Raw genomic sequence first — 25,349 nt, forward strand, 5'->3', positions numbered from 1 at the left:
TGACTTTACATTAGGGGTTGCTATTCAGTTATTGGAAAGTAATGTTTATTTAGAGGTTTAGAGGTTTATTTGTCACATACATATACATACATTCATACATATATGCAGTGAAATGTCATGCAAACTATGGAGGCACTCGCGCAGGCGGTGCCACAATCAGGATTCTGGGTTCTATAATGACAATACTATTAATTGTCTGTTGTATGAAAGAAACTTACCTTTAACCATATACATACATACACACACAAATATACAGTATATATATATATATATATATATTATTATTATTTTTTTTTTCACTATAATGTTGAATTTTGGGGTTTCATTGTGTAATTGTTGACACGTTTGCATCCTTCCAGGACTTCACTTCTAACTTCTGGTGTGTCCGAAGGGCATGGGGGTCCTGATTAGCATGTCTGGGTTATTTTACGATGAGAGCCTGGCTGTAAATTATTCTGCTTATACAGCTACTTACTAAACAAGGTAATACATTGACACAGAATATTGATTTTAAATTATTTTAATGAGTTTAATTATCAATTTGCCTAGCTTGAGATTTTGAAGAATGATAGTCCACAGCAATGCAGCAAACTATTTGCTTTTACAGTATTAAGCAAAAATTGCACATTTCCCTTGGTTCTAAGACCAGTAGGCTTGTTTTCATAATTCAGTGACAAAATTTGTAAAAACGGAAAAATCATTTTGTTTCTTGTATATATTTGGGGATCATGGTAAAAAATGGACCAAATGGATAGAATGAAGTAACACGCAACAAGGCGTCCTCAACGCTGTGGTAGCTTACTATCCTAACCCCTACTTACAAAATAATTACAAAAGAAAGAAGGATGACAGGATTCTTATCATATTTTTGTCATTGATTGATGACACAATTTAAGACTTAAAGGCAATTAAAAACTACAACAAAATGAGGATGTAACAGTGACAAGTATAGTGCATTACATTGCAATACCAATGCATCACTTTCAATGTTCAATTTGAAAGTCTGCAGTTCTATTGAACCTTTTCTTCATGGATTATTTTAACTCAGAAGTTATGTCTGTTGATTCGGTCCCGATCCATCTGTGACTGTGCCTTCTTTTTGAGTAGAAGGATGTGCTCAGCAAACTCTCTGATTGCTCCCTTGCCACCAATACTTCTGCACATGTACTTTGCTGCGTTGATGGCTACCATTGAGGCATCTTGAGGCACTGCACTGAGACCTGCAAGTTTCAGACACTTGATATGTGGCTCATCATTAGCTGAGGAGAGAAGAGAAAAACTGATCAACTCACATCAACTCATTATAAAGCAGATCCATATAGGAATCTAGGCTGATCTGAAACAGTCCACCTTTCCTTATAGATTTATTAGGTTTCCTTTTCTAATATCACAGAGATCCTATTATTCCTGTACAAGCCAACACAAGTGACGGGGCTTACCAATCTAATAAAGTTAATGTTCGAGTAATACAAGGTGATTATCACATAAGACCACTATATTAAAATCACAACTTATAATTGGCTCTTCCCATTTCCTTAATGATGAAATGTGAGGATGGGTTCTTGACTAGTTAATCAGTTAAGTCATTCGATTTTCCAACTCTTTGTTAATTTGAGTCGGTTGAAAACTAATTCAGAAATGTGCAGCGGAGGACTTCCAGTGAATAATGGACAGGAACCAAATAGTAGGTCAACTGCTTTTGTTTTGTGGAGCTCTTCCAAAAATGACTTATTTTGGCGGAGAAATTAGTGTCCCTGAGAGAGAATCATAACTTCAGCTTATCTGGGTACATTGCTGCACACTTTTGACTCCCAGCTCACGGCTATTCTTGTTCATGGCTGTTCTGTACAACTCCTCCCCAACACCACCCGATGATCACCATCAACAACAAGCATAGACAAGGTATTCCGTCTTAAATATATATAAATTAATTTACTAAACACATATACCCAGCATTTTTTAAATGTTGTTAAAAATACTTAACATCTTGAAAGTATTTCAAAGCAAGAGATGAGGAAAGTGTTTCTCAGGAATATCCTTGGAACAACCATACAGGAGGTAATGCAAAGATAGTTTGCAAGTCTCAACATAAAACATATTAAGTTTTTTCATACAGATCCATAAAAGCGAATGCTCTTCAGAACAATTTACTTACATAAAATGGTTTCCTGTCAATGTTGTAAACACAATGTGGAGGTTACACATTTTAGTCTAACACAAGTAATAACACTGGCACAGCAATGAAAATACTCTCAGCGAACAGGGAATTAAGCACTGAAAGTGAATGTAAAAAAATAACGGCTCAAATTTGCAAGGTGAGATTCAGATTACTGTGGCATTATATTAGATTTGCCTGAAATGTGGAGTGAGTTTTTGCACTGGACATAAAATGTGGATTTGTCCCCCATTATTTGTTTCAACTCTTGATGGGAGTATGGAGCCATATGTCCAGTATGAAGAAAAGCCTTGAATGCTGCTAGTAGGAAACCTAAGTATAAAACAGTGATAGACCTAAAGACATATGAACGATTCCTTTGGATTCAATGATAATACATTTAAAATAAATAGTTTGTTTTACCCATGTATGCCACCACTTCCCAATACAGGCCTCTCTCCTTCATCATCTTCTCTACATCACCCAGAGGCTCCACTCCAATGTGCATGACTGGGCAACCTGTCTTCTGGGACAGTTTGTCACATAGCGCTTTGGTCATGGGCTCCTCAATTGAAGTCAACAGCACCACCTGAAGGAGGATTCATGCAGAGCAGAAGTCAAGTTTGTATTGTATGGTGTACGGTTGGTTGTAGAGAATAACCTATTATTATTATTATTATTATTATTATATGCATTAATTTAAAAAAAATCAATTAAAATGGTTAAGTAAATCAAGTGTCAATTTAATAAAACACTTCAGACAGTTATCTTTTGAAGTCACTCTTCAAATCACTATTATTCACCACAAGTCACTTGTACTTATTCCTTGATTTGGATGTGAAACCAGGTAACCAGTAGCAATGGAAGTAACTGATTATTCAGAAATAACTGTTTGCTGCTATTGACTAATCAGAATCAAGAAGTCCACAGAGCTGTGCAATGATTCATAATAATATCCAGCTGTGCATTATCTCATACTTCATCCATTAATCATTCAAATATAACTAGCTTCTTCTCTGTCACCAATATGCAGAATGGGTCACCCATATTTGGGTTTGGCTGAAACAATTGGGGGTGTAAATTAAAATCAGTTCATTGGCATACCTGGACTCCTTCTTTCCTCAGCATGCGGATACCCGTGGTATCTCTCGTGTTGATGGAAACCATCTCTTCTCCGGATAAACAGAGACTAATCTGTCCATCTGTCAGGCATCCAGATATATGGCATAGCATTAACTGAACCACCTCAGGCTTTTCCCGGCCAAAGTAACCATATCTTTGGGGGGAAAGTGCAGACGGGGAAAAAAGGAGAAGAAAAACTGAAATGCTATTTGTGTAGACATCCCATGAGCCAAAGAGTGAATTAAAAGAAGTAACTGCACCCTATTACCATTGCATATACAGATTCGCAGCAGCTAAAAACAGACATAAAAGGGAACAGGGTCAGTAATAGCTAAAAAAAAAAAAAAAAAAAAAAAGGGAGGTAACATAGCTAGGGTTTTATTTGACTGACTTAGCTTCCCCCAAAAAAATAGTTTAACCAGTATCACAAAAGAGAGATGTGATACTCTCCTTTGTGATACTGGTTAAACAATTTTTCTACATGCACATCTATAACAAAACCTCTGCTAGCAAAAAGTTAACAATTATAATAAATATTTTTTTGTTAACAATTCTATATGCCCAGTTTTTTTTATTTGATTTTTCTTTATAAATGATTTGCTTTGATGATTGCTTTTGTAGATGATGTGCATACTGAAGCAAAAAATGGTGTTTGGTGAATTGTGATTATTGTGATTACAAGAGACTTAATTAGTCAATAGGCAGGCTTTTCTATGTGACCCCCAAGCAGCTAACAATACAGCTGGGTGTTGAAGGCAATTTGGAAGTGCGTTCCCCAAATGCTGTTTAAGAAAGCCTAGAAGCCAAAAAACAAGTTCATGAAAAACAATTTTTACTTCAATAGAAATATAGTCAAGAACAAGTTATACAATAACATGAAATATAATCAATAATTCGACAAGGATTGAGGGTCTCAATAACCGTTTAGTTGTTCTATTACGTGTATTGTTTTTTAAAAGAACTATTGTTCCATAAAGACTTAATAAAATGTTGGTTTCATCCCATCCCTGAATGCTCAACAATTGAGACATTTTACACACTATATGGGCAGTTTCAAAAAAAGTTTAATCTTCTTTTCAAGAACTAGTCCAGTCCATTTTTTCTTTTTCAACATTCTATGACCTCATAGTGACAATGGAAAGCCATTGAAACCGATTAATTGCAAATATAGCAAGTTTCAGACTGAGTGAATTGAATGTTAAGTGAATTGAATGTTAATTTGAGATTTGGATAGTCAACTAAATAGCTGGGAAATTCTCTGCATGTTGGGATGCATCCACCTACCCAATTACTCTAGAATGAGTGATATAGTGTGTCTACAATTAGTTATATTTAAAACATTTTAAGACAAATTTTTAACAAAATTAAAGATGAGGCAGGTATGAACTGGATGATTATATGAACTGTTATGATGTTATGAAGGCAAGTGATTAGGAACTTTAATCAATTTAGTTGGGTGAGGTGTTCTTCTAGAATAGGCAAGTCTAGCAGGAAAGTATGAAGGAAAGTCTTAAATTCAGCAGAAGTCTTGGGGTTTAATAAGATCAGAAATATAAACCCTACTGCAGAAGAACTTGACATATTCTGGCCAAAACATAACTTGTAATAGTCCAAATGTTTGGTGTTATAATGGGAATCTTATGGGAGTCAAAGTTATGAGTGAGTTTGATCCGTTCTGGAAGGCCCATATAGAAAAAAATGGCAACGATGGCAAGAGAACCCTTCAATCTTTTTAGGGAACCCTCATCTTTCATATTTTTCAAAAAATCTCTTATTCAACCCCTGGGTGTATCGCACCTTAGAACTCTTTGTTCAGCTACAGGCCAGTCAATGTCCACGTCAATGTCAACACTATACTCTGGAAGCATCTCATAATAGGCAATCCTTCCGCCCTAGAATGTGGAAATAACGTAAAAAGAGGGGTTAAATATCACTGCATCAGGAAGTTTGAAGCACATTTTTCTAATTATTCACACAAATAGTATTCAATCGCACCTGGTAGTCAATAATAATTGGTAGAAACTTGGATTAATAAAGGAATACTTAATTACATGGGAATCTGGTATCCCTTATATGGGCCAATGTGAAGCCAGACATTTCCTCCATGAATCCTCTATTAGTTTTAAACCAGCTGGACCTGATGATTTCTTAACCAGCTCAAATCAGCCAACCCAGAGTAATAACGCTCAACAACTGTGCATCGGGCAGCTTTCTGTCCTCTAAGGCTACATTCACGCTGCAAGCTTTATTGCTCAATCTGGATTTATTGCTCACCTGTCTGCCCCTGTCTGGATTTAAAGATCTCATCCGCAAGCTTGGGCCGAGGCACATAGTCCCATGTGCCGACAACAACCCTTCATTTGCCCGCCTTGTTTACTTTGGTTCGACAGCGTGTTGCGTGTGACATCTTTGTTACTTCTGCGCATGCCAGGGTCAGTTCAGGACCATGACCCGTTCACACTGGAATCTGATATTAGCCACATAAAAAAACAAAAAACAAAAAAAAACTATGAACAGCCAAGTAAAACAATCTGATCTGAGCAATAAATCCGAATTGAGCACAAAGGCTTGCAGTGTGAACATAGCCTTAGTCAGGGGGTCAGTAAAAAGTTTTTGAAATATAAATAACTAAAAACTTAAAAAAATATATTGTGTACATAAGATGCAATCGTTGGATGTATTTTACGAAGACCCTTTCAAAATAATTTACGTAAATTTCATATGACCCACATACAACAAATATTTAGAAAAAGTAAAAAAGTAGTGACAGAAAATAAAATAAATTCTATGGAAACAGGGGAAACAACAAAACTACAACAAAATAATGAAAGGCAGAACCTCTACAAAAATTATAATTATCACGAAAACAGGTAAAACCTCAATCCCCACACATACAGGAGAGGAACCCTTGTCATGACATTATGTGTCTGTGGGGGGTGGGGGGCTTCAGCCACCTGCTCCAGGCTTGTTCCACCTTGCCCACTCGCTACAATAAAACTGGTGTTTTTGACCCACTTGCCTGTGTTGGAGGGCCCTGAAATCGCCCTCACACAGTGGCTCAGTGGTTAGCAATGTTGGCTCACAGCAAGATGGTTCTGGGTTTAAATCCCAGCCATCCCAAGTACTTTCTGTCAGGAGTTTGCCTGTTCTCCCCGTATTTGCATGGGTTTCCTCCCACCATCAAAATACATGCATGTTAGGGTTAATACTCCTGTTGGTGCACCTGACCAAAAGAGCTGGAGTTGGATGGGTCACATGAGTCAGAGCTCTGTGGCGGTCTTCTTTCCCCGCTGATTCTGCCAAGCCCGTTCCCTTGGCTGTGGTTTCGCTGGATAGTGGGTAGGGACAGTGGGAATCTCGTTCATCCATTCATGCGCGTCACTAATTAGATGACAAGGCATTTGGCTTGTCAAGTGGGACCGAATGATAGACACCATCCGGCCCTGTTCCCAGACCTGAGGGGTCATTCCTGGTTAATCAGCCAGTCCAATGACATCGGGAGTGTCGCATGAATTGAGCATACTGGAGGCTTGGCAACCACCCACCACTCATTAATCATTACGAGCTCCCACCGCCCCCTACACTTTACCCAGCGTTTCCCAGCCAGAAGGGTGTACAGGGACTCCTGTTCACCGTGCTGACCCACACAGATAGCCCTGAAGCCCATTACGGATTGTAACAGGTTGATGGAGTATAACAGGACCCTCCAGCTAGTCAGCCCGGCAAACTTGAGGAGGTTTTGTCACTCCAACATGAGCTCCTCCTCTAGCACCCATTTTGATGCTCTAGAAGGGTGATCCTGGCCTCCTTCGTTCTCCCCGTATTACCCGGCTCTCCTGGCCAAGAGGGTGTACATGAACACCTGTTCGCCTTGCTGTCTAGCGCAGAAAATCCCTAAGTACATCCAGGGAGTACAGCAGGGCCCTCTGGTTAATCAGCTTGGCAAACCTCACCCTCCTCGCTACTGATAGTCCAAATTCAGTGAGCACTGTAGTACTGCATGAAGGCCATTTTCCCCTAGCGCCTACCGGGAAACCCCAGGGGCGACATTGGATCACCTTGCTTAACTCCAATCCGCATGCTACCCTACCCACCCTCATCACGCAGTCCACGTATGAGTTTCTGATTAACTCAGTTACATGTTTGTCCAGATGTCGTTGCTCCAGAGCACATTGAATATGCTCATGGGCTATGCAGTCAAATGCTTTAGCAAAGTCGACAAATATTACTGCTAGCTGTTCACCCTCCGACCTCGAGCGCTTTATGATCCCGCTCAGGATCATAAGATTTTCCATGCAACCACTCGAGGCGGCGAGGAACCCCCGTTGCCTAGGATTCAATGGACAGGCTCCGGATAGCCTCATCATCAGAATCCTAGAAAACAGCCTCAGAACCAGGGAACCAATAATCACCGGGCCTGAGCCATCAGTGCTCTTGAGATCGTCTGCATTCCCGGACTTTGGTAGCAGATTTGTTCGACATGCCTTGAATTCCTACAGTATGACTCCATGGATCAACCATGCCGTGAACAGCCATGCAAGTTGTTCACCACCAGGGTCCCAGTCAAGCAGTGCTTGTTTCCTGATTCCGTCGGGACTCGGGACCGAACCGTTTTTCATGTTCGCCAGGTTTTCTCTCACCTCTACAGCCGGGATTGGCATGTAGAACTCCTCATTTCGAGCTTTTGATGAGGATCGGAACTTGCCGAGCCCGTGGAATTGCCCTGTCCCACCCCATCGTTCACGGAACGCTCCGTGAACCTCTTCAATTGGTAAGGTACATTCGCTGAGTGTGTCGTTTGTGTTGCGTCGAGCCAACCTTCGACTCAAACCATCGCCTGCAGAGTTCGCATGCAAACTCACCTTCCTCCTTCTCCCCGCCCACAGCTCCCCGACATTTCGGGATGTGGCACGCAATAGAGTGACTGTTGGCAATGGTCCGCCCACACTTACGACACTCGTACAGTACCGGTGTACCACCATGTCGGTTTGCGCAATGCTTGCCGAACATCATGATCCCACTGGCCTCTACCCCACACACTGGACATCGTAGTTCAGGACAAGGCAAGGTAATGGTTATGCATGTCAGGTCTGGAGTTACTACATGCACTACATACACCCAGACCTCGGTTCTCGGTGGTAAGCTGCGGTTGGTGACTTCATCTGATAAAACTGCATAGGCCTCCATCTCATCAATGATGCTTCGTTCTGTGACAGCCGGCCGTGGCGGAATCAAGGTTTCGCTAGTCTCGAACACTAAAGCGGAGTTAACTACCGCTCTTGATTCAACGACTGAAGGATCCTCAGCCGTCCGGGTTTAAGTGTCCATATAGAGTTGAGGTATGTTGGTTTTTACCCTCCTCTTTTTAGGGATCTTTTCTGGCACACCAGCTGGCTTTTCCCTAACGCCCGCTGGGGAGGTTGCTTCGTTCCGACACCTCGAATCCAACCACAAACCCGAGGGTGAGGAAGCTTCGCCATACCAACAAGAGCCCCTCCTCTAGCCCCGTCGGCACCCGTTTTGATAAGCCAGAAGGGTGGTCCTGGCCGCATATCGCCATCATTGTCCGCATGTGTTTTTGTGATCTATCTACGTGTGCCAGCTGATCAGACTGGCACCCGGGTTGGGCATTCTTCTTAGCTAATCCTGAGGGGTCATTGCCCTGCGTGAACCACGGGGAGGTGAGGACTGTAACTATGGGCTCCACGGCCTCCAGCAGACACTTCCCACATGCCATACCGTTTTGTGGTCGTGGCTCTCAAGGTATAATCCAGCCGTCATGTCATCCATTTCCTCGCTCCCAAGGGAGCGGTACTCGGACAAGCAAAGGACAACCAAAAACTCCCGCCGTTTACCCGCGCTTCATTGAATTTCTTCATTTTAACATTCCTCCTCTAGCTCAGTTGGCACCCATTTTTTTCCCCGGGCGCGTCCACGTATGCTGCCCACTGCTCCTGGCTGTGCCCCCGGAGGAAGGACAAGCCAGGATGGGTCAAATGCAGAGGATCCATTTCACCGGCCACCATCAAAGCATGTGCATGTGTGTGTGTGTGCAAGCATGTGTTGTAGTGTGTTGTGTTGCGTGACGAATAAAGACTGTTTCTTCTTCTTCTTCTTCTTTAATTTTGATGCTCTAGAGGGGTGATCCTGGCCTCCTTCGTTCTCCCCGTTTTACCCGGCACCGGGAAGTGGGTTCTAGAACCAAGTGACCAGGTGCGGAGGGAAGCTCTCGTGGCCCCCGAGTCGCACGCACTTCTCTGGGGATAAAGAGACGATGACAAAACCCCGGTTTGGGGCCCAGAACGCGACTGGGTCCCCTGTCCCGGACGGAGCACTTCCCAGTGGGCTAGAACCACGGGACCAGGGGCAGAGGGAAGCTCTCATGGCCCCCCGAGTCACACGCACTGCTCGCCTGGCGTAGGATACCTCCTGTAAAGACTCATGTTACTAAAACACCTCCTCACCGTATATAAGGAGGCAGGGTCTCAGAGGGACAAGCTGCAGGAGTGAGTGAGAACAGGGTGTACCGACACACCAGCAGCAGCAGCAGCAGCAGCAGCACCACCACTGTGTGTCTCTGCCCAGACGCCCCTTGCTAGACTCAACCGAGATGCAAGAGTGACCCCCCACGTGAGGGCCCCGCGCCGTTCCTCCAGCTGGTTCGCATACTCACGACCTACAGGTGTCCCCAACCTGCACAGCGGCCGCTCGGGGCCCGAGACGACGGCCGTCTTGAAGCCCCACGGCGCCGATGCAAAACGGCACAAGCGAAATGGGGCTGCCCCGTCTGCCCCAGTTGTCCTACGCATGCGGGCCGTGTGCCCGGGAGATGCCAATTCCATTGGCTAATGGACGGACTGTCTCCCCGCGGCCTCTGCCGACTGACCCTTGCAGGGATGCGTGCATTTATCAGATCTTAAACCTTAGCGGGGTGTCCCACTTCCATGGGTGCGCCCCGGCCGTTTTGGTGACTCTAGATAACATTGGGCCGATCGTGAGCCCTCCGCGGCGGTGACTACTCATTTGAATTTCTGCCCTATCAACTTTCAATGGTACTTCTTGTGCCTACCATGGTGACCACGGGTAATGGGGAATCAGGGTTCGATTCCAGAAAGGGAGCCTGAGAACTGGCTACAACATCCAAGGAAGGCAGCAGGCGCGCAAATTACTCATGACACGTGGAGGTAGTGACAAAAACATAACAATACAGGACTCTTTCGAGGCCCTGTCATTGAAATGAGTAAACTTTAAATCCTTTAACGGGTACCTATTGGAGGGCAAGTCTGGTGCCAACAGCTGCGGCAATTCGAGCTCCAATAGCGTATCTTAAAGTTGCTGCAGTTAAAAAGCTCGTAGTTGGATTTCGGGGCCGGGCTGACGGTCCGCCGCGAGGCGTGCCACCGCCCATCCAGGCCCCTGCCCTCTCGGCACCCCCTGGATGCTCTTGACTGAGTGTCCCGTGGGGTTCGGAGCGTTTACTTTGAAAAGATTAGAGTGTTCAAAGCAGGCCCGGTTGAACCAAATAGCGCAGCTAGGAAAAATGGAATAGGACTAGGGTTCTATTTTGTGGGTTTTCTCTCTGAACTGGGGCCATGATTAAGAGGGACGGCCGGGGGCATTCGTATTGCGCCGCCCGAGGTGAAATTCTTGGACCGACGCAAGACGCACGAAAGCGAAAGCATTTGCCAAGAATGTTTTCATTAATCAAGAACGAAAGTCGGAGGTTCAAAGACGATCCGATACCGTCTAGCGACCCGCCGCCGTTATTCCTATGACCCGCCGGGCAGCTACCCGGGAAACCAGAGTCTTTGGGTTCCTGGGGGAGTATGGTTGCAAAACTGAAACTTAAAGGAATTGACGGAAGGGCACCACCAGGAGTGGCGCCTGCGGCTTAATTTGCCTCAACACTGGAAACCTCACCCGGCCCGGACACGGAAAGGATTGACAGACTGATAGCTCTTTCTCGATTCTGTGGGTGGTGGTGCATGGCCGTTCGTAGTCGGTGGAGCCATTTGTCTGGTTAATTTCGACAATGAACGAGACTCTGGCAGGCTAAATAGTTACGCGGCCCCGTGCGGTCCGCGTCAAAAACCTCTTAGAGGGACAAGTAGCGTACAGTCACACGAGATTGAGCAATAACAGGTCTGTGATGCCCTTAGATGTCCGGGGCTGCACGCGCGGCACACTGAGCGGATCAGCGCGTGCCTACTCTTCGCCGACAGGCGCGGGTAACCCGCTGAATGCCGCTTGTGATGAGGATTGGGAATTGCAACTGTTTCCCATGAACAAGGAATTCCCAGTCAGCCCGGGGACGCCGCTGTCTTCCGCTCGGCGCGTCTGCACTTAGGGGGACGTAGGCTGCTTTCGCAGGCCTGCGACAGAACCCCAACCGCGAGAAACGGCGCGCAGAGGATCCCCCCGCCGGCGCTCGCTTCCCGATTGATTGCCAATGCGACTCTCAGACAGGCGTAGCCCCGGGTTGACCCGGGGCCGCAAGGTGCGTTCTAAGTGCCGATGATCAATGTGTCCTGCAATTCACATTAGTTCTCGCAGCTAGCTGCGTTCTTCATCGACGCACGAGCCGAGTGATTCCCCGCCTGCTCTAGGATGGGTCAAATGCAGAAGACAAATTGTTGTATCCTACTTGTACAATGACAATAAAGATATATTCTCTTCATTTAGACCTGCATTGAGGTTGCCATTGCACCAACACTTAGCATTAGCAACCAAATAACAACAAGTAATAAAATAATAATAAAAGTCCAGACCACCTTCATGGCTGTGTCCTAGGTGTTGGCATTTTTTATTTATTTTTTTTAAATCTCTGCTGTCGGCAGGCTTGCTATACAACACACCGCAACCGCTAGACCAGGGGTGTCAAACGTACGGCCCGTGGGACGGAACCGGCCCGCCAGGGGGTTCAGTCCGGCCCGCGGGATAAATCTGCATTATTGAAAAAAATAACAATAAACTTCATTTTCTTTAAAATCTGCAGTTCCTATATTGTCCGCTAGTGGCGCTGTGTGTTAGTCAGTTCTATCGTTTTACCCGCTTTTTCTGTTGACCCTGGCCCCCTCTTCAGTGAAATGTCTTTGTCAAAAAAGAGAAAAGTGGACACAGAGTGCCGGATTTTTCAAGAAAAATGGACCTCTTCCTATATGTTCACGGAGGTAAATGGGAAACCCGTGTGCCTGGTGTGCATGCAGCAAGTTTCGGTGCTTAAGGAATACAATATTCGGCGCCACTATGAAACTCAGCATGGTGAAAAATACAACAGCTTGCACGGAGAACTGAGAAAACAGAAGGTAAATGAATTGTTGGCGGGTTTGAGGAAACAGCAATCTGTTTTCACCCGGAGCCGAGAGGTCAGTGATGCTGCGGTGAAAGCCAGCTACGTAATTGCAAGCCAAATAGCATTAGCCTCAAAGCCATATTGTGAGGGGGAATTCGTCAAAAACTGTATGCTGAAGGCTGCCGAAATTGTGTGTCCTGAGAAGCGACAAGCTTTTGCCAATATTAGCTTGACGAGAAATACCGTGGCAGACAGGATTTCGGAACTATCGGCAGATTTGGACAGCCAGCAAATCGGAGTCATTCCTGGCATTTTCTGTTGCAATTGATGAGAGTACTGATATTATGGACGTCGCTCAACTGGCCATATTCATTCGTGGAGTTGACGAAACTTTGACTGTTACAGAGGAGTTTCTCGAGTTGGTGCCTATGACCGACACCACAACAGCTGTGGACATTTTCCGCTCCGTCGTTGAAGGGCTGGACAGAGTCGGGCGGACTGGTCCCGCGCCGTAAGCCTGGCTACTGATGGTGCGCCGTCAATGATCGGGGAAAAGGCAGGTGTTGTGACAAAGTTCAGAGAGAAAGTACAAGCCGCAAATGGAGGGGGTGATTTTTGGACATTTCGTTGCATTTTGCATCAGGAGGCATTATGTTGCAAGGCGTTAAAAATGGATCACGTCATGGAGGTGGTTGTCCGAACTGTTAATTTCATCTGAGCCAGAGGTCTCAATCATCGTCAGTTTGAAAGCCTTCTCAGTGACTGTAACATTACCCATGGTCTGCCATACCACACTGAAGTAAGATGGTTAAGCAGAGGTGCTGTGCTGAAGTGCTTCTTTGATCTACGTGGGGAAACCTGTTAAGGAATTACAGTGCCCACTTTGGCTGCAGGACCTTGCATTTATGGTTGATATTACAGAGCACTTGAATAATCTGAACAAAATGTTGCAAGGACGCAAAAGAATTGTAACACAGTATTATGACAGCATACATGCATTCAAGTTAAAGCTCGCGTTATGGGAGACGCAGATGGCAAGCGGTGACCTTGCTCATTTTCCCTGTCTCAGAGATGTGTGCGCAGCAAGTGTTAATCCTGACGTGAAACAGTACAAAGACAAGATTTCAGGGTTGCTGAGGGAGTTTGGGAAATGATTTCAGGTCTTTAGCGAACTCGAGACAGAATTCGCATTTTTTCGCTCACCATTCACAGTCAGAGCTTCTGATGTGCCCGTTGAAATGCAACTTGAAATCATTGATTTGCAGTGTGATGTAGAATTGAAGGACAAATTTGCTTCTGTGGGCTTGGACACATTTTACAAATATCTCCAACCAGGCTATCCTAAATTGACAGCACTGGCTGCAAAAATGTTGTCCATGTTCGAGACTACCTATCTTTGTGAGCAGGTTTTCTCAGTAATGAAAATTAATAAAACAAAGCTGCGCTCAAAGCTCACAAATAAGCACTTAAATGAGACTCAAATGACTTGTGCAGGCTAAAAGATGCCAAGTTTCAGGGGCAAATACTGAGCAAGACTAAATCTTATGGAATGCTCCTGTCAACATCGCACTATAAAAATAAACAGCTGTGAATATTTGCTGTTGTAATTGCTGTGAAAGTCAGTGCTAGTCAGTAACAGATTTACAACAGAAGAGTTTTGCTGAGTAAAAAAATATTTTTTATGCATGCCATATTTTCTTATGCATGTTGTATGTTTTTTTACATGCATACATGTTATGCATTAACAAGGAAGGGGCCAAATTTACTTTATCAAATGTCTGTTTAAAACAGCTGCCACTTAAGATTTCAAGTGTGTGGAGTCAGTTCATGTGTTCAGAATTGCTTCCCAGATGTGGACAATGGATTTTAAATCATTTATAAATTCTGACGTGTTCTAAATTCTGATGTATTTTAACATGCAGGACAGTGTTTTAACTTCCACAAAACTGTCAATAAATGTTTTGCAACATTGTACAATCACTGTGATCAGTTTTTATGCATAATGCACTTAAATAAATGTTAAACTGGGCAAAAGTGTTGTAAAAATTGCACATACTTTTCTTAAAAACTCTTAGGTTGTTCATAATATATTTAATAAAAAGGACAATTCATTGCATATAAAGATTTTTATAATTTACTTCTTCTTCTTTGCACTAATACAAAGAAAAAAGGGGACTTATTGTTAGTTCTAGGTAATTTTGGAATGAGTTTACTGGTCTGGCCCCCTTGAGATCCGATTAAGTTGTATGCGGCCCCCAGACCAGAATGAGTTTGACACCCCTGCGCTAGACCATATATTATATTATATTATTTAATTAATTTGCATCATTATACACTTAGTCTTAAAAAAACTGGATGTTAAGGATATGGGCAGGTCTTGAAAGAGGTTAAAACATTTAGGGAGTATAATTATCTTTGTGGCATTGATCATACTTATCACAGATAATGAAACAACCCTCCAAATTCAACAGAAGAATTATATAGATCAGACTGTTTTAACCATGTAAACACTTGATTGTAACTAGCTCCATAATCTTATCATTTATAGTTAGCATGTGTTGAAAGTATCACATGCATGCGTATGTGGCAGTAATGTAGCCGTTTTTTTCCACCTGCTGACAGATATGCACCTGCAGAGATCCCTTGTTCTGGATGAGTTCTCTAGTCGAAAAGTAGAAGGACCCATTCTCACACAGCTCTCCATCCCAGTCCTGACGCCGTGGCCTGTTTGCTGGGTCAATATTCAACGGCTTAGTCATCTCACCTGCTAAGGGAAGGAATATCAAGTCAGTGAGGTGAACCAGAGGATGAATTACTTGACAAAGAGAGAGGAAAGTTTGTCAACTTCTGATATTAATGCAATGACCTTCACTTGGAGCTTCAAGCACAGTGACAGCAACAATAGTGTGCAAAAACACTGCAATAGACATATTTTGTAATTAACAAGATACAATATAAAATAAGCAGTGTGTAGAACTTTCTTAACTAAGAACTTTCTTTCTTTCTTAAGGATTAAGACTTTGCCAGCAAGTTATCTTGTGCACTGCCCCACTCATTGCTCTAAGCAATCACTGAATGAAATGTTTCCAGAGCTCAGAGCAAAGAGTGTGGACTGACCTCCTTTTTTGACCTCCTGCCAACGGAACTGATGTCTTCTGACCACAGCAAAGACTGAGTCGAAGCCCTGCAGGGTGATCATCTCTAAGGCCTCCCTCACATGAAATGGATGGAGGCAGGGTGATGTTGCCTGGATGTTACATATCACATCAACCTCTGCAAAAACAAAGTTGTGAGAGGATAAGGGTGCAGAAAATGTTGATACACTAGGGAATCAAAACAGTTTTCCTAATTCTGCATCTCATTTTCAAATTGTAATAATTTATGGATATAAATGTAGTTAGCAGAGTTTGTGTTAACCCCTCATCCGCATGGATGTATTACAGCATTGCAAAACTGCTTTTTATTTTATTTTCTATTTTTTCCTAGGACATAGTGTGCTATCACCGTTGCATTACATTTCACTGCATATATGTATGGAAGTATGTACAGTGGGGCAAAAAAATATTTAGTCAGCCACCAATTGTGCAAGTTCTCCCACTTAAAAAGATCAGAGGCCTGTTATTTTCATCATAGGTATACCCCAACTATGAGAGACAAAATGAGAAAAAAAAATCCAGAGAATCACATTGTCTGATTTTTTAAGAATTTATTTGCAAATTATGGTGGAAAATAAGTATTTGGTCAATAACAAAAGTTCATCTCAATACTTTGTTATATACCCTTTGTTTGCAATGACAGAGGTCAAACGTTTTCTCTAAGTCTTCACAAGGTTTTCACACACTGTTGCTGGTATTTTGGCCCATTCCTCCATGCAGATCTCCTCTAGAGCAGTGATTTTTTGGGGCTGTCGCTGGGCAACACGGACTTTCAACTCCCTCCAAAGATTTTCTATGGGGTTGAGATCTGGAGACTGGCTAGGCCACTCCAGGACCTTGAAATGCTTCTTACGAAGCCACTCCTTCGTTGCCCGGGTGGTGTTTTTCGGATCATTGTCATGCTGAAAGACCCAGCCACGTTTCATCTTCAATGCCCTTGCTGCTGGAAGGAGGTTTTCACTCAAAATCTCACGATACATGGCCCCATTCATTCTTTCCTTTACACGGATCAGTCGTCCTGGTCCCTTTGCAGAAAAACAGCCCCAAAGCACGATGTTTCCACCCCCATGCTTCACAGTAGGTATGGTGTTCTTTGGATGCAACTCAGCTTTCTTTCTCCTCCAAACACGACAAGTTGAGTTTTTACCAAAAAGTTCTATTTTGGTTTCATCTGACCATATGACATTCTCCCAATCCTCTTCTGGATCATCCAAATGCTCTCTAGCAAACTTCAGACGGGCCTGGACATGTAGTGGCTTTAGCAGGGGGACAAGTCTGGCACTGCAGGATTTGAGTCCCTGGCGGCGTAGTGTGTTACTGATGGTAGCCTTTGTTACTTTGGTCCCAGCTCTCTGCAGGTCATTCACTAGGTCCCCCCGTGTGGTTCTGGGATGTTTGCTCACCGTTCTTATGATCATTTTGACCCCACGGGGTGAGATCTTGCGTGGAGCCCCAGATCGAGGGAGATTATCAGTGGTCTTGTATGTCTTCCATTTTCTAATAATTGCTCCCACAGTTGATTTCTTCACAACAAGCTGCTTACCTATTGCAGATTCAGTCTTCCCAGCCTGGTGCAGGGCTACAATTTTGTTTCTGGTGTCCTTTGACAGCTCTTTGGTCTTGGCCATAGTGAAGTTTGGAGTGTGACTGTTTGAGGTTGTGGACAGGTGTCTTTTATACTGATAACGAGTTCAAACAAGTGCCATTAATACAGGTAACGAGTGGAGGACAGAGGAGCCTCTATAAGAAAATGTTACAGGTCTGTGAAAGCCAGAAATCTTGCTTGTTTGTAGGTGACCAAATACTTATTTTACCGAGGAATTTACCAATTAATTCATTAAAAATCCTACAATGTGATTTCCTGCATTCTTCCCCCCCATTCTGTCTCTCATAGTCGAAGTGTACCTATGATGAAAATTACAGGCCTCTCTCATCTTTTTAAGTGGGAGAACTTGCACAATTGGTGGCTGACTAAATACTTTTTTGCCCCACTGTATATGTATGTGACAAATAAAAAATCTTGAATCTTGAATCTTGAATTGTACTAAAATACAGTAATATTTTAAAACAATATTGATGTATGAACATATGTATATGTATGTGACAAATAAACCTTGAATCTTGAGCTCATCTTATGGCAGGAAAATTTAAACATATGACTTTATTAATAGGATCGCAGTATATGATGATATGAAGTGTTTTTTATATATATTTTAAGAAGCATTAAGAAGGAAAGAAATTCCACAAATTTACTTTTAACAATGACACCGGTTAATTGAAAAGCATTCCAGGTGACTACCTCATGAAGCTCATCGAAAGAATGCCAAGACTGCAAAGTCGTCATCAAGAGAGTATTTTGAAGAATCTTTAATACATTTAGATTATTTTTTTAAACTTTATTTCATCGTCTTCATGTACTAAATATTATTCAACAAATATTTTTAATTAAGAAAAGCCCTTGAATAGGTGTGACCAAGGACACACACACACACACACACACACACACACACACGTGCGAATACCTGGGTTGAGTCTCATAAACTCCTGGATAGTCTCCAAAGAACTGGAAGAGTCTCTAGAAACCTCGGGGCTCCTACGATGCACCATGGCGCCCCAAGCTTTCGCTACCTTCTCTATCTCATCATGATCAGTAGATACCCACACACTAGGAAATGAAATAAATTACAAGTAATTGTTCATAGTTTGTGAGTGAAATAGAGTACTGCTAATGACATGATCCACTTTGAGAAAAAAACAAAACATTTTACAAATGAAGAAAGTTTAGCTAAGGGTATAACTTTCACAAGACAATATCCAATATATATCCTAGACGGTGCATGGCACAATCAACACTACATGATGTGCTAAACACAACCCTAATTGTGTTTGGGGATTTTAATACAAAAACACATCTAGCCGCAATTTCACCAGCACAGGATCACTGCTACACACAGGTCAAAGGGGGCTACAAAGCCTTCTACAAAGACAATCCCGCCATATTCCTGATGCCAGAATATAATCATAGGCTGGGTGGGAAAGCATTGTGGATGAGAGAGGTGCCCAATCAGAAGCCACGTTACAGGACACACTGAGTGATGTACATTTTTCACTCGTGGGAGGGCAAGCAATTTGCTTGTTAGTTCTTTTAAAATAAATGTATGGGTTTAAAGAGCAGTGGTGTAGTGGGGACGGAAGGCAGTGGAGCAGTGGCCTGCTACTTATTTCAGACAGTTGGTGATTTTCAGTGGAGTTTGCATTGAACTCCAAATAAAAAAATAATTTGTGTTATGCATTAGATTAAATGACGTCATCTGATTTACATGGATCAGCCACAACATTAAAACCACCAGCCACAACATTAAAACCACTGACAGGTGAAGTGAATAACATTGTTCGTCTCGTTCCAATTGCACTGTCAAGGGGTGGGATATATTAGGCAGCAAGTGAACAGTCAGTTCTTGAAGTTTATGTGTTGCAAGAAGGAAAAATGGGCAAGCGTAAGTATCTGGGCGACTTTGACAAGGGCCAAATTGTGATGGCTAGGCAACTGGGTCTGAGCATCTCCAAAATGGCAGGTCTTGTGGGGTGTTCCCGGTATGCAGTGGCTAGTAGGCTTGGGCAGATTTACGATTAAATTGTCTATCGGCGATTGACTCCGTCATGACATTGATGACGGACAATTTATTTTTTTTATTCGCCAGGAAATATCTGAGCATTGTGCCATGTTCTGAAACGAGCGGAAAGGGAGAGAGGGAGAGAAGGAGAGAGGGAGAGAGAGAGAGAGAGGGGTCGGAGGTTCTCCCCCTCTCCGCTCAGAGCTGTCGAGTAACTACTGGTCATCGGGTCTCACTTACCCTCTACAGTCCTGTACAGAGACTTTGAGGCAGGTGCTCAAAATAAAAAGAAAAGGCACATGGACCCCCAGCTCCGGTTCTGGGTATTTTGCCGCTCTGAGAAAACTGAGCAGCACAGCGGGGCCACTGTGCAGACACTGCAGGCGCGCCGAGGTTCATGAGGTGTTCCTCATTAATATGTCTTGCCCAGACAATCTGCTACCTTAATACCCATTAACACTTAAAAACGCTGTACTAGAGTTGTCCCAATTATTGCATCATCACCTGATTGCATTATTATTTGAGTAGATCATAATCCTTTTGTATCGTTAGTCTGAAATCATGTTTCCATTCAAATGTCAAGGGAATCCTAAGCCAATGTTAGAAATGAAATGCAACATATAACACCTGAATTAGATGCAATTCCCTTGGGTGGAGGCAAATTAACTGTCTAGCCAAATCCTCATGTTCCAATGTTTAATCTCAATAGATAGCTCTTAAGCAGCAATTATTGCCATGTATTATTACACAAGTAATTATACTATGATAGTGACATATACATAACAAAAATCCCAATTCAATTGTTAATAATTATAATTTGTATGGCAAGTGATTGTAAACATAAATGCCATGATCATTACAGATCATTACAAAAAAACCACTCACCTTTGGCAATACAACTGATATTATATTGTTATAACCATCTTGTTTTGCACCCTGGTACACACAGTATATCTACATACAATTTCAAATTCTGTGTTAATTGTTCATCCATCCATCCATTTTGGGTTGATTGTATATGGCCATCATTTAGATTCATTAGTTCAATTTTAGGTTTATTATATATTGCCAAATGTTCGATTTTTTGTTATTTTTTTACATCTACAGTCGGTTATTCTATTTATGTATTTGTTTATTGAATAACGCCAGGTTTTGTATTTTTTGTTAATGTTTTGGTTTAATGTATATTGCCAACTTGCTTTGATCATGTGAGCTGCTGAATTTCACTTAGGGAATTAATAAATTAGTCTGTCTAGTTGTAAACTGATGTTGGTATAAAACTCAAGGCTTGCATGGATAAGTCACAGAATTTTGATTCGGAAATGTGACGCCCTTCCGTGAATAATATTAGTACCTTCTGCCCACCTGTCAAACATGTCAGTGTCCAGAGCGGCCCTCAACACCCATCCGATGAGGGGGACCCCGGCCAGCATCTTGATGTTCTTCAGAGGGATTCCTTTGCTCCCTCCTCGTGCCAGAACTAAAGCTGCTACGTGTCTTTTCCCGCCAGCTCCGCCGCTTACCTGATTGGTCGTACAGGTGTCGCCCACGTCCAGGTGGGTTCGTTTTATCGCCGCCATACAGAGTTATTTAGAGCTCCGACAAACAAAGCGAGCACAGCTCTAACCAAATGCTACGACCGAAACAAACGGGAGAAAGTGCGGTTACGTGTCCAGTTAACTCTCCCATACGCTCAGCCCTTGCCGGAAACAAAATTATTAGTTCCGGTGTTACTTCATAATACATCCCACTATGACGTTACCATATGGTGCGTTCCGTAGAGTTCCGAACTCGGAAAAATCGAGCGAATATTATCCAATTGCAGAGCACGAAAGCGCCAGTTGGAGACGCAGCCGTTCCAGACCCACCGTTTTATACGTGCGCATGCGCCACCAGTTTGCGACATTCGCATGGGCGCAGTTTCAGATATACGCATGCGCTGACAACCTCCACAGCCTAGTCCGGTGGTTTCTTCAACCTCTTTGATATATTTATTTTAGCCAAGTACCAGCTGACCAGCGCAATACATTTTTGGTATGAAAAATAATGCATATATAAAGGGTACAATATAGAGCTGCGCCATCAGTTTCTGATTTATTAAACAACAACCTAAACAACACAGGGAAAACACACTTAAATGCTACATTTCAAATGTTTAATAATATGTTAGTTAACTGGTATATTTTTTGCATTTCGTTTGTTTAATTGCTATGTGTGATATAAAATATGAACACAACAATCATTGTTTAGTTATCATCATTGACTGCGTTCAGGGGCTTTTGCTCTGCTCTTCAATTCACCTTGGCGCGCCGCGCGCGAGGGAGAGGGACATTCCATTAAACATGTAGGGAATTTATTTTGTGTGTCCGATTATTATTATTACCTATTTCTAGGTTTGAATGCTTGTGAAATGATCTACGGATAACGTTCAATTACGCACACAATATAGAGTGACTGGAAGCGTCCCGGTTACGCACGGTGCTTTATTTAATTTTATTATTTTTATTCGTTCAATAAGTGAACGCACCAAAATAAAACGCATGTAACATTAAAACACACTGGACTAGGTGTTGGACTAGGGGAACCACGGGCGCTATTTGGCGGAGGTGTAGACGAACGAGCGGAGCAACACAGAATGTCACACTGTGGCCCCACTGGCCCCGAGTTGTACTGGGGATGTTAACGACACAATTTCGACACTGTTTCACCACAAAATCTGAGGTTATTTTCCCAGATAGGCCTTTTTATTTTCCACACTTAATCGCCGCCGTTCCAACAGACCGTACCTGCGCCGTCCTTTCAGGACGCACCATACGGTGATTAACGATTGGATTGAAAATTGGAATATTGATTATAAAATGTGATATATCGAACGTACGTTAAAATTTTTTATGAAATATATTATAGCATGATTATTTTAGGAATTATGCATGACAGTTTTTTTTTTTAATATAATAAACATAAAAAAAAATCTCAAAGTACCCATAGGGGTACCTAGTGTAGCAACAATAATATGATCACAATTTCTAATATGTAGGAGATAATGTCCATAGAATATCGATTCGGTTACAAAATAACTGACAGTGCGTAAATAATTTAAAAATTTTCCGAAAATGCATTTCTCGAATGTTGCCTGAACATAATCCCATCGACACAATCCATTAATTAAGTAAATTCTAAAAGTGATAAATACTAACTGGATAGTCTGATCACTACTGGTTTACTTGATGTAATTCATATGTGGCTTTTGTCGACAGAAGACAGACCTTAGCGCATTGGTCTCCCAGTCAGCACTTCATGCTGCGACAGTCCTATCACACCATGTGATCATCCTCACATTCCCGTCATCACTAAAGGCAGAAATGAAACTCCGTCAAACTTAACTTCACTGAGATTCCATTAAGAAAGACATGTCAATTATCACCAAACAATATTTCAACCATGACCCGGTGTCAGCTTGATAAGTCCATCATGAGGTTCCTGCATTGTTCTAAGCACAATCATTATGTTTACTGAATTCTCTAACTATCCCTCCTTTTTGACAAATGGTACTTACCATACTTCTCACAAGTAAAACAATGAAAAAAGTAGCGGGAGAGATATGGCTCAGTACATACAGTACCAAGTGACTCTGCCACTATAATAATTCAGTGCAGGATGCCTTTGAGAAGAGGAAAAACAAGGTTAGTGAGAATCCTGTGTCCTCATCTGTGGAGGAGACAACCATCATTATTAGACAAGAGCAATATTGCGTATGGCGCTTTTGTTGGCTGCATTGGCTCTAACATTTCCTATAGAGATGGGGGTCAAATACATTAATGTAAGCAACACAAATAGGAAGATCAAAATGGGGGGTTATGACATCAAAACATGAAACAAATGTTCTGTATGTCTCATCAATTAGCTACACGACACTGTATCACATTTGCCTGTACATATTTATGCAACAAAATAACACAAAAGACAGTTTACAGCAGATAGAAACACAAACACAACCAGTTGTACAAAGATAGACAAACACTGTTTAATACAAAAAGCAGAGGACAGACACAAACCAAACGAAAACCTTCCTCTTTGTTTTACTCATTAGTTTAAATCATCATAGTTGAACTTTTCTAGAACTTCAGTAGCAAGACCTGGGCGGGGCGAAGCCACAACGGCTATCGCTGTCAAGCAATCATGTGAATCTCCATAAGAGTGAAGAAGAGAAGTTAAAGTAAGTGAGTGGAAGTTGCACATGTTGATGATGGAGAGATGTTGCCTGAGAGATATGAGCCGGATTGCTTCGTAGCAAGATAAAGGCTACAGCATATAATCAACCCAATGACCACAGTACCAGGTTTCCGAGCATAGTATGCAACAAGACGTAATTCATCTCCATAAGATTGCAACAACACAGCTAACATAAAACCATTTCCCTCACCCACAGTTAAAGCAATCCAGCAAACCCAACATGGAGCAGGTGCAAAAGCTTGTTTGAAAAGCAACAAACCGTTCTCCCGTCCAATGGCTGGGCAAGCATTGTCTCATCCACTCATTGTCAACACAACCACAACAGCCAAGAAAGGCCATGCCAGGTGCGACCCTGAGGAGAAAAAAAAATTAAAATAAAATAAATGTCATGACTCAAATAATAAACGTTATTTTGTGCGTTCTGGAGTTATAAGGGAAAAAAATAAACTGTGATCATCTTGTTCTAAGTCAGGAGTGTCCAAACTTTTTGCAAAGAGGGCCAGATTTGGTGAGGTGAAAATGTATGAGGGCCGACCATTCAGCCTGACGTTCTTTGAACAATTACCATTGTAAATTAATATGTAAATATGTAACTATATCACTTTGTACAGTTTGTTGTATACGTGTTTATTTGTATTTGCTTTTATTTTGCTTTTTTTTTGCTGTCTGCAGCTGGGTTGACATTGCAAATGAGAATCTATTGTCAATTGCCTTATCAGAATAGATAAAGGTTAAAATAATCTTCTTCTTGTCGTGTCCACACAACAGTCAGTTACAGGGCTTGGCTAGATGTGGTTCAGCCACAGCTGAACACATTGCTGTCCTTTCTCATTAAACTCTGCTAAGTCCGATGGTGTGCAGGGCTGTTCCAGTAGCGGACATATCAGGAGGTGCTCCATGGTCTGTGGTCCAGTTCCACAGTCACACACAGCGTCCCCGTCATTCAGGTATCCCCATTTGGCAAGAGTGGCTTTTGCACGTCCAACACCAGATCTTAGTCGTTTAAGGCATTTCCACACTGCGTAGTTGGTGTCTGCTCCAGGGGGCAGTGCCTCGCTCGCCTTTAGCTCCATTGTTGTTTCTGGTGGGAGGTTGTCAAGTCTTTCTTCCCACCGAGTGACTCTTTCACTGCTTGCGCTCGGTGTTCTGAGAGGTGGGACGCTCTTCAGGAAACTTTTCCTGGATTTAAGGCGGCTTTTGGCTGGCACATGGCCGAAGAGAGGATGTCTTTGATCATTGGACTGTTCTTGCCGGTCTTTCTTGCTTGCTGCATTTCGTCGTATCTCTGGTGGGGCTATGCCTGCCAGGATGTATAGCCGGTCTGTAGGTGTTGGTTTCAGGCAGCCAGTGATAAGGCGGCAGCTAGCATTGAGGGCGGGGTCCAACTTCTTGGCATGGGCAGCTCGCTCCCATACTGGGCAGGCATACTCGGCAGCTGAGTAGCAGAGAGCCAGTGCGGTTGCTTTCAGAGTCTGTGAGTTAGCACCCCAGGTTGTTCCAGTGAGCTTGCGGATGATGTTGTTCCTCGCACTCACTTTACACTTGGTCTTCTCAATGTGGGTCTTAAAAGAGAGGCATCTGTCCATGTTTACCCCTAGGGAGACCGGGTGCTCACAGTGTTCGAGGGAGGTTCCTGACCAGTTGACCTTCAGTTGGCGCTTGGCTTCACGATTTCTCAGGTGGAAGGCACACACCTGTGTCTTAGATGGATTTGCACATAGGTGGTTCTCTTCATAGTTCGGTGTTAGCTCTGCCAGAGCATTGGAGAGTCTGTCTTC

General features: G+C 42.8%; 1 protein-coding gene across 2 annotated transcripts; it reads right to left on the reverse strand.

The window, feature by feature from the left end:
• Positions 1-134: 134 nt before the first annotated feature.
• cmasa (cytidine monophosphate N-acetylneuraminic acid synthetase a) lies at positions 135-21,026 on the reverse strand. 2 transcript variants are annotated; one of them, XM_080022805.1, is made up of 8 exons: positions 20,704-21,026; positions 18,247-18,389; positions 15,687-15,842; positions 15,200-15,333; positions 5,075-5,169; positions 3,260-3,431; positions 2,579-2,744; positions 135-1,259 (listed from the first exon to the last, which is right to left on the reverse strand). In XM_080022805.1, exons 1-8 carry the CDS (start codon positions 20,916-20,918, stop codon positions 1,045-1,047), a joined length of 1,296 nt encoding a protein of 431 aa, XP_079878931.1. In that variant the 5' UTR covers positions 20,919-21,026; the 3' UTR covers positions 135-1,044. The 2 variants fall into 2 exon arrangements, with proteins under 2 accessions (XP_079878931.1, XP_079878930.1); XM_080022804.1 differs by having other exon boundaries at positions 15,200-15,336.
• Between the last annotated feature and the right edge of the window lie 4,323 nt (positions 21,027-25,349).

This window comes from Zeus faber (genome assembly GCF_960531495.2).
Source record: "Zeus faber genome assembly, chromosome: 21".
NCBI lineage: Eukaryota > Metazoa > Chordata > Actinopteri > Zeiformes > Zeidae > Zeus > Zeus faber.

Coding starts and splice junctions, on each gene's coding strand:
- cmasa (XM_080022804.1), bottom strand. CDS start 20,918: ATGGCGGCGATAAAACGAACCCACCTGGACGTGGGCGACACCTGTACG. Junction 18,390..20,703: donor GACACTGACATGTTTGACAG/GTGGGCAGAAGG, acceptor TTCATTTCCTAG/TGTGTGGGTATCTACTGATC. Junction 3,432..5,074: donor GCTGAACAAAGAGTTCTAAG/GTGCGATACACC, acceptor TTCCCCCCAAAG/ATATGGTTACTTTGGCCGGG.